A 10,347-nucleotide genomic window follows, 5' to 3' on the forward strand; every position below is an offset into this window, starting at 1 on the left:
TTTTTTTTTTGAGACAGGTCTCACTCTTTCACCTAGGCTGGAGTGCAGTTGCACAATCTCAGCTCACTGCATCCTCTGCCTCTCAGGTTCAAGCGATTCTCTTGCTTCAGCCTCCAGAGTAAGTGGGATTACAGTCGCCCGCCACCACACTCGTGGCTAATTTTTGTATTTTTAGTAGAGAGGGGGTTTCACCATGTTGGCCAGGCTGATATCGAACTCCTGATCAACTCCTCATGTGATCTGCGCATCTCAGCCTCCCAAAGGACTGGGATTACAGGCGTGCACCACCATACCTGGCCGGTTCTTCTTTATTCCGCCAGGCAGTCCACCATGTAGGTGGGCAGGCTTCCTACATGGACTCCGAGGGGTTCTCTGGTCTCTGCTGATGTTGCTGGCATACCTGCTGTGGACACCCAGTAAAACAGTGGCTCCATACAATCATGAGAAAAAAGATGAATGTGACCATTACATTTCACACAGGCTTTGAAGGAACCATCAAACCAGTAACAACTCAATTACTCTGTGTGGCTTCTTTTTATTTTGAATCAATAATCTAGAAGTGAAGGTCTGCACAGCCCATTATGCCTTCACTGATCCACCTACTTCCCATGAACACCTGCTGAAGGAAAGGGATAAGGCAGCATGTGCTAAGATGCAGTGCTGCTTCTAAACACAATTTGTAGGGGGCAGGCATGAAACCCAAGTTCAGAAGTACTTAAGTACTGAGGTGATTACTCAACTATGAAAAGGTCTTTCAGGCGCACAACTGATTTTTAGCAGGTGCAGGGTATGAAGACCTTCACTGTGATTTTATGAAAGTAGGCTATGTTGCATGAGTATCTAAAAGCGGCTGAAAAACCGACTACATGCTTTTAAGCCTAAAAATAACCCAGGACTAGAGCCAACCATGTACATTTCAGCAGAAAAGTGATAAACAGAAAGCCAAGCGGGTAATATGCTGAAGAATGAAGAAAGCCCACATGATGGCTTATGCTGACTTTAAAACTGAGTGAAACATTCAAACATTAAAGAAGTCAAAACAAATGCAGTTAGGTGTATATATCACCCCAAAAGAACCTATGGCTATTAAAGCTGCCATGAGGATCTTCTGAACTGTTAAAACCTTACTTATGTTATGCTACCAATCTGATTCACCTTCAGTTTCAATAACTGACAGAAATTTCTTACCAAGACCCTCATTTTGGCATCATAAATGTTAACTTGTAGATCAGAATCATAAAACTACTAACTCCATATTCATTTGCTAATTTATGAGACAGAAAACATACAGTCCTTAATTCTTAAAAGGCCATTTAATATCTCACCCTTGTTACTCTTCCAAGGAGGGAAACAGAGAGGGTGTCCGGAATTGCAGTAGAACACATTTAGAACAACAGAAAAACATATGGGGGAAAAAAACCCAATAAATATTCAATCTACAAGAAATATAGGAAAATAGGGGGAAATACTGCAACTACTTCGCTGTACCATGGAGATACACGGTAGCCCATGACCACTTCCTGGATTACTCTTTGGATACTCAATTCAATTGGCCTTAATTGCTTATAAAGTGTGCAACACAGGGAGGATCTGTCTTTAATTTAGTTCTGAAAGAGGCATGAGTGGACATAAACTCTAATCACAGACCACCGTAGATCATTAGGGCAATTAAGAATAGTTTCTAGTCTTGAAACCCCTCCACACAAATCACCTGCTAACCTTTGGATCCAGGTTTCAGACTTGCAAACACTTTGGGGTTCTTAAGGGCAAGTGAGAGCTCATTGAGGAAGGAAATAAAGTGGGAGTCTCTCTCAGATTTCTTTGACTCAAAAATGACAACAATGGTAAAGTGAGGTTCCGGGCGGGTTAGGAAGTAGGTACTCTGAACTTTGTCGTCATAGAAGTGGACCACTTTCTCCAAGCTGTTCAGATCAGATGTGCGGTCCGTCATGATCATGATGACATTGGGCCAGTGCATGACTGGCCTGTCGCTGGGCAGAGACACTACAGCTGGATACTGGTCCACACCCTTGGGGGCCTCTCTGTAGGAATGGGGGTGGTGATAACCATGACCCTGAAAACTCTCAGAACCTCTGTTGTCAAAAATTAAGGACACATTGGCAGCGTCATATTTCCTGATGAAGCTGGAAATCTTTCCAAAAAAGTCTGGGTTAGCTTTTGCTGTCAACGTTTTCATTTCTGAAGCAGTAGTTTGTCGGCTCAGAGCCTCATGAAAGTAAAAGCTAAACTTGGCAAGAAGCATGTTTTTGAGTTTCATCAGCCAAAGGAAAAGGTGTGGAGGCTGCACGGCCTTCTGAGACTGCCCTCCGAACAGATGTTTTTTGGTCTCCCGCTGTTTCTCAAAGATCTGGCCCCAGGTCTGCAGCTTGGTGTGCGCACTGTGTAAATTAACCAGAGACGGGAGGAACTTCCACTCTGAGACCTGGGCCTGGGCTTTCAGGAGATGACACAGGACGTCAACTTCCAGCTGGAAACTGCTTTCCAAAGGACTGAGGATTGGGTGGTGAAATCTAAAGGGAAGAGAGAAATTAATAGAGATACGTGGAAATATTACTTCACTTGCCACGCCACACTGACATTTTTCTAACCACAAAGCAACAATATGGCCAAACAAATAATATTATGTTTCAGGACAGGAGAAGAAAAGACAGAAGAACTACATGTTGATTTATTTTAAAATTCTGATATAATTTCACCATTTCAAAATTATGTCATCATATTTTCCTGTGGAAATAGCCTGAGAATAGTGGCCACTTTCTTTTCAACAACAGAAATACCGAATTAGCTACAATTCATTTTTTTTTTTAAATTTATTTTAGACTGGGTCTTGCTCTGTCACCCAGGCTGGAGTGCAGTTGTGCAATCATGGCTCACTGCAGCTCAATTCCTGGGCTCAAGTGAGCCTCTCGCCTTAGCATCCCAAGCAGCTGAGAATATAGGCACACACTCCATTTTCTGTGGAGACAAGGTCTCCCTGTGTTGCCCAGGCTGGTTTCAAACCCTAAGTGTTCTTCCCGCCTTGGTCTCCCAAAGTGCTGGGATTACAGGTGTGGGCCATCATGCCTAGCCTAAATGAGCTATAATTTTTTCTGAGTGTATTTTATTTATTCTGGGAATTGTATGACTAAAACAATCATTGAAACAAGGCATGCTCTTTTCAGAGTATGGTCCTAAAGAGGCGGAGGTAAAACAAAAAAAGTCACTAAAACATCTATTGAATGCGTAGATGACACATATAAACTCACTTAATGTTCACAGTAACGCCATGAGGTACTAAACCTGTCTTGCAGATGACAGTACATACTATAAGCTTATATGGAAAACACAGTAGATAAAATAAATGTTTATTAAAGAAACAGAGCATTTATTAGACAGTCCTTATTGAATCCTGGTTCCCAAATTCCCTTCATCTTTAATTACAGTTAAAAACAAAATGGTGGCCAGCCTGGCCAACATGGTGAAACCCCATCCTTACTAAAAGTACAAAAATTAGCCAGGCATGGTGGCGCATGACTGTAATCCCAGCTACTCAGAAGGCTGAGGCACGAGAATTGCTTGAACCTGGGGGGGCGAGGTTGCAGTGAGCTGAGATCACGCCACTAAACTCCAGCCTGGGCGACAGAGCAAGACTCTGTCTCAAACAAACAAACAAATGGTGACCCAATAAGAAATAGCTAACACTTCAATCACTTTCCATTTATCTTAGGATAAAACCCCAAATCCGTAAAAAGGCCTAGAAGGCACTGAATAATGTAGTCCCTTCCCAGTTTGAGCCACATTCTTATTCTTCTCACTTTCTCCAGATATTAATTAAATAACTGAAAATGTAACTATACTACAAGGAGTTCAAGACAGTAGTGCAATTTCACTTCCACTTGTCCTAGACAAAACGTATAAAAGTTTTTGATGCTGGGCACAGCAGCTCATTCCTGTAAACCCAGCACTTTGGGAGCCAGAGGTGGGTGGACTGCTTGAGCCTGGAAGTTCATGAGACCAGCCTGGGCAACATGGAAAAACCCCATCTCTACAAAACATTCAAAAATTAGTCAAGTGTGGTGGTGTGCACCTGTGGCCCCAGCTACTCAACTTAGAAGGCTGAGGTGGGAAGATCACCTGAGCGCAGCAAGGCTGAGGTAGTGGGCTGTGATTGCACTACTGTGCTTGACAGAGGGAGACCCTGTCTCCAAAAAAAGTTTTTGACTATGATCTATAGTAAAAAACACACTTTATATTGTGACCAAGTACCTGCACACATAAATATTATTTTATTTCAATATTTTCTTACTATGTACAATGTACTCTGCTAAATTTCTCCTTGAGTCATAATGTTTTAGAGGCAAAGGAGCGAATAGAGGAGGCAGCTATTACTTCCGCCATTAATACTTTCTAATATATGTTAAATATATTTTATTTTCTACTTGATATTTTCTAATATATATTAAATATCTATTTATTTTCTACTATATATATTAAATCAGATTACGAATTCACTAAGTTAACTTTATAACCCATGGATTACTACCTGCTGTTTGTAAAACACTGTTCTACTTCACATGTAATAGTAATGTTTAGAGGGAAAAGAACATGATGTGGGACATCCTCTCTTCTAGGCACAGGGAAAAAAGGGCAAGTTCAGGGACCCTAGACAAGTGACAGCATGACCCATTTTCATCAATACTGTACTTCTTCCTTATTTTTCAGGTCTCCTCGTCAGTCACTTCTCTAGAAAAGTTTCTCTGTCTACTTCCAGACGAGGTCAGGTTCCCCAGTTACATCCTCTCTTTTCATAATACCTCTCTCCCACTTCAGTTGTCTGACCATGCAATTTCTCAGGAAAACAGACATATGGCCACCCTAGTTTTAACTCCTCCTAAAGTGGAAGTAATAGCTGCCTCCTCTATTCGCTCTTTTGTCTATCCAGAACATTATGACTCAAGCAGAAATTTAGTCAATGTGGTGACCAACTATGTAAAGATATGAATCCAAATCTCTGCCTCATTAACTCTGCCTGCTGGTTATGGGCTGAACGAAGTTCTATAACAGTGGAATAGAATGGCAGGGAGAGTCCTTTCTGTACAGACCACATGGAGCTTTCTTGCTCAGTTTCTCTTCTGAGAAATGCTGACATGCTCCTTCTCCAGAAGTCTACTTCAAGCGCTTACACTCTTCCTAAAGATTCACAGCACCTGCAGAGGCTGCAGAATCACCTCAGCAAGTGATCCCGCTGTAAAGGCAGGGGAAGTACTTGTATTTATTGAGCACATAATATGTTCCAGGCACTATGGTAGATGATCTACAGGCCTGAGTGCATTTGATCACCTCATTGTTAATGAGATGGACGCTTCTCACACTATTTTGGCTGCTGGTGAAAAAGAACATGCTGGTTATCAAGTAAACAATTAGAAAAAAAAAAATCACAAGTATATCTAGGATGTTTGTTTAAATCTACTTAAATACTAATTAAAAGGATTACAGTTAAGAGAATCCATACTAGGTTGGATATTATAAGAGATAAACCAATTATCATGTGAAATGTCGTTATTCATGTTATCTGCATTTTACATCAACATCCTTCCAGCTGAGGCAGCTAAAACATCGGTGAGATCAAGTCTAATAATATACACAATCCATGGAATACTATGCAGCCATAAAAAGGAACGAGATCATGTCCTTTGCAGGGACATGGATGAAGCTATAAGCCATTATCCTTAGCAAACTAATGTTAGTAGGAACAGAAAACTAAACATTGCATGTTCTCACTTATAAGTAGGAGCTGAACAATGACAATACGTGGACACAGGGAGGGGAACAACATACACTGGGGACTACTTGGGGACGGAGGTGCCAGGGACAGCATAAGGGAAAAGAGTTAACGCATGCTGGGCTTAATACCTAGGTGATGGGTTAACAGGCGCAGCAAACCACCACAGCACATGTTTACCTATGTAACAAACCTGCACATCCTGCACATGTACCCTAGAACTTAAAAAATTAAAGTAAAAAAATAAATAAATACACAAAAAATCAGAAAGATAAACCAGATCTCAAATCTTCTAGCTTACGCGTTTAATTAATTTGGACTTTTCAAACATTATATATTTTAGAATGAACACTAAGAAAGTTCAGGCTGAGAGCAGTTGCTCATATCTGTACTCTTAGCACTTTGGGAGGCCAAAGCAGGAGGATCATTAGGAGCCCAGGAGTTTGAAACCAGCCTGGGCAACACAGTGAGACCCCTGTCTTTACAAAAACTTAAAGTATAAAAATATTAGCGAGGCCTGGTGGAGTGCGCCCATAGGCCTAGATACTTGGGAGGCTGAATTGGGAGGACTGCTTGAGCCTAGGAGGTTGAGGCTGCAGTGAGCCATGATCACACCACTGCACTCCAGCATGGACAGCAGAGTGAGACCCTGTCTTGAAAGAAAAAAAAAAGCTCACTTCAGCAGCACATATACCAAAACTGGAATGATACAGAGAAGATTAGCATGTCCCCTATACAAGGATAACACTTTTTAAAAAAATCTACTTAAATACTATATATTTTTAAAAATGTTTTAAATGCACACATGCAAAACCCCATTATAGAGTAAGTCTCAAAATCTTTTAATTGTAAGAAAGCCACCTTAGCTTTTAGGCCCCTTGATACTTATAAGCATTAAATATCACAAACCTCTATAATCATGGCTATTAGGAAAATCTGCCCAGGAACTAGGAACATAGTAAGACTGTTAATCACAGGATTAACGACATGAAATTAGAGAAAATTCTGGTACAAATAACACTATTGTTATCTTTCTACTGCTTTTGGCTGGAAATCATCATTTATAGGCAATGCTCTCCTTAAGAGGACATAAATTCCCTGTCCAAACCTTCAGAAAGAATTCTGAACAAGCTCTTCCATAACATACAGAAAAAGTGCTTAAGTGTTCAACATTTATTAAAGATAAATGTGAATGTTGAAGCTATTTTTCAACCTCAAGAAGAGCTAAAAATTCATGTTAATGTTAGTCTGCCAAGACTTAGAGATTAGCATTATGATGTATCATTTCCCTGTTTCCACTGCCATGTGCCTCATAGCTATTCACAACTCGTATTATAGGAGGCTCTGTTAAATGGTTGTAATCCAAAAATATCCACCTAAGCTACGGCAGCAAGCTTGAAAGAGTCTGAATAGTCTTAATACAGAATAAATTAACAACTATTTGCAGAGATCATCTGCTCTGAGGAAAGGAAGGAAGGAAAAAGGGAAGGAAGGAAGGAAGGAAGTCTCTATAGAATAGAGGAAAATATAAATGAATGGATTTGTGTAGTATTCTAATGAAACACTAAACTCCACTTTAGAAACACTGCCTTTCTCCTTTGCAAATCTGCACCATGGAGTTCTTTCCAAAAGGTGTATGTTCTTATTTGTTTATTTATTTATTTATTTATAGGCAGGGTCTCACTGCACAGCTCAATGCAGCATGAACCTTCCAGGTTCAAGGAATCCTTCCACCTCAGCTCCCTTAGCAGCTGGGATTACAGGCACACACCACCACACCCAGCTAATTTTTTAAGTTTTTGTAGAGACAGGGTCTTGCTGTTTCCCGGGGTGGTCTTGAATTCCTAGCCTCAAGCAATCCTCTTGCTTTAGCCTCCCAAAGTTCTGGGATTACAGGTGTGAGCCACCACACCAGGCCAAAATGATAAATTTTTTTTTTCACATTTGCAGAACGTGCAGCTTTGTTACATAGGCATATGTGTACCACAGTGGTCTGCTGCAACCAAAATGATAAATTTTATGTTATGTATATTTTACCATGACAAAACAAAATCTGTAACATCTTTTCACTTAAACAACTTATTTACTAATTCTTAAATACCAATACATTGAAGATATAAAAAATTACCCAGAAATGTGCCCTACTGGACCTTCCATGGCAGAAGGAGGCATTTATAATGAATACAAAGTAGAAACTAATACATTTATTATGAATCAAATAACATTTCAGAGGAAGGAACAATTCCCTTTGGTCAAAAGATTGTGGAAGTCATAGAGGAGATGGCATTTGAATTGAGCCATGATGCTTAAAATAGCTAAGAGGCAGAAACAACTCCAATGCTCACTGACAAATGAATGGATAAAGAAAATATGGTACATACATACAAATGGAATATTACTCAGCCTTAAAAAAAGAAGGAAATCCTGTCACACGCTACAACATGGGTGAACCTCACAGACATTATGGTAACTAAAATAAGTCAGTCACAAAAAGACAAATACTATATGATTCTGCTTATATGTGATATCCAGAGTAGTCAGACTCATGGAAACAGAAAACAGAACAGTGGTTGCCCAGGGCTGTGAGGGGGGAAAATGTTGGTCAATGAGTATAGGGTTTCAGTGAGGTGAGATGAAAATATTCTAAAGATCTACTACAAAAGACTGTGAATATACTTAACACTACTGAACTGGATACATAAACAAAGTTAAAATGATAAATCTGCTGGAGGCGGTGGCCTATGCCTATAATCCCAGCACTTTGGGAGGCTGAGATGGGTGGGTGCCTTGAACTCACGAGTTCAAGACCAGCCTGGGCAACATGGCAAAACCCCATCTCTACAAAAATACAAAAATTAGCTAGGCATGGTGATATGCAAGTATAGTCCCAGCTACTCGGGAGGCTGAGGCAGGAGAATCGCTTGAGCCAGGGAAGTGGAGGTTGCAGTGAGCTGAGATCAGGCCACTGCATTCCAGCCAAGGTGATACAGCCAAATCTTGTCTCAAAAAAAAAAAAAAAAAAGATGGTAAATTTGATAAAAAAAAAAAAAAAAAAAGATGGTAAATTTGATATTATGCATTTTTTTTAACAAAATAGAAAAGCAGGGGGAAAAGTAGGCAGGATTTTGCCATATGAAGATAGGGTCTTGATTTTCCAGCCCCAATCTTCTCCCATTCATGATTCCTCACCCTTTGTTTTGTAACTTTGCAGCTCCTTTCCTACCGATGGAATATGGACTGGGCCACCTAACTTGCTTTGGCCAAAGAGATGCTAACAGATTGGATGCAAGCAAAGGCTTAAAATGAGCTTAGCTAGGTCATACTTTTGCGCTTTGGACATTGCTACTGGGTAGCTACTTCCCCTCCAACCTTAGGCTCAGAATGAACACATGTGGAGCAGACCCAAGCCCAAAGCTCACAGTAAAAGTCAAACCCAGTGAAACAAACAGTGTTAAGCAGAGCTACCCACTTGAACCTTGCTCAGGTCAGCCAACCCTAGCAGGCCTGCAAACCCACAAGTGTAAATTTGGAGGTCTGTTATGCAGACTTATTGTGGCAATAGCAAACTGATACATGATAGAACAATAAAAGGACATTCTGAGCATAAAAATAACAGGATCCTAAGCAGAGAGGTAGGAAATGGCAAATCCTTATGAGGAACATATTGAGTATGAGACTATGGGCTGTTTTTGGACTTCTGCTTAAAATCCTCAATGATCTCTCTCTCTCTCTCTCTCTTAAAATCCTTAATGATCTCTCTCTCTCTCTCTCGCACAGAATCTCACTCTGTTGCCTAGGCTGGAGTGCACTGGTGCAATCGCAGCTCAATGCAGCCTCCACCTCCCGGGTTCAGGTGATACTCCTGCCTCAGCATCCCAAGTACCTGGGATTACAGACACACACCACCACACCTGTCTAATTTCTGTATTTTTAGTAGAGATGGGGTTTCGCCATGTTGGCCAGGCTGGTCTCAAACTCCTGACCTCAAGTGACCTGCCCGCCTTGGCCTCCCAAAGTGCTGGGATTACACGCATTAGACACTGCACCTGGCTCTTTTTAAGTTTCTTTCTTTGTAGTAAGAATTTGGCTGCAATGTAAAGCACTTGATGGGAGGTAGCAGATGAATTTGAAAAGATAGGCTGGGGCACTATCACAGAAGACTTTGAAGGTCTTCACTATTAAAATCTAAGCATGTCAAATGCCTAGGAGAGATTGCATTCCACAGAAATTGCACTACTATTAGTTTTGCTTATTAAATTTTCATTGAGCAATAATTAACCTTGTTAACTATACACATGCAACTAACAAAATGTCTTATTAACAGCCTTATCATAAAAATCTTTTTTTGACGAAAAGTGGGCATAAGGGCTAAATTGTAGTTCTGCCTTTTGTGAGAAATTTGTGAATTAAAGCATTCAGATCAAGAAAGTGTACTTCCTAAAATGCAAATATATGTAGATCAATTTTTTAATGTTATTTAAATTCTAGCTATAAAATTATTATTTAAGAATTAAAATCGGCCGGGCGCAGTGACTCAAGCCTGTAATCCCAGCACTTTGGGAGGC

The 10,347-nt window shown here is 40.4% G+C and overlaps 1 protein-coding gene across 3 annotated transcripts in view; it reads right to left on the reverse strand.

The window, feature by feature from the left end:
* The window catches only part of LOC105502624 (chromosome unknown open reading frame, human C12orf66), a 37,850-nt gene that overhangs the window by 5,348 nt on the left and 22,155 nt on the right, over nt 1-10,347 (reverse strand). For 2 of the 3 annotated variants that reach the window (XM_011929227.1, XM_011929225.1), the window contains exon 3: nt 516-2,531. In XM_011929227.1, coding sequence (XP_011784617.1) covers nt 1,715-2,531 — 817 coding nt within the window. In that variant the 3' untranslated portion in view covers nt 516-1,714. Of the gene's footprint in view, nt 1-515; nt 2,532-10,347 lie in introns of those variants that run through there. The other variant, XM_011929224.1, reaches the window with a different exon arrangement.

Source organism: Colobus angolensis, unplaced genomic scaffold, assembly GCF_000951035.1.
Source record: "Colobus angolensis palliatus isolate OR3802 unplaced genomic scaffold, Cang.pa_1.0 Scaffold80, whole genome shotgun sequence".
Taxonomy (NCBI): domain Eukaryota; kingdom Metazoa; phylum Chordata; class Mammalia; order Primates; family Cercopithecidae; genus Colobus; species Colobus angolensis.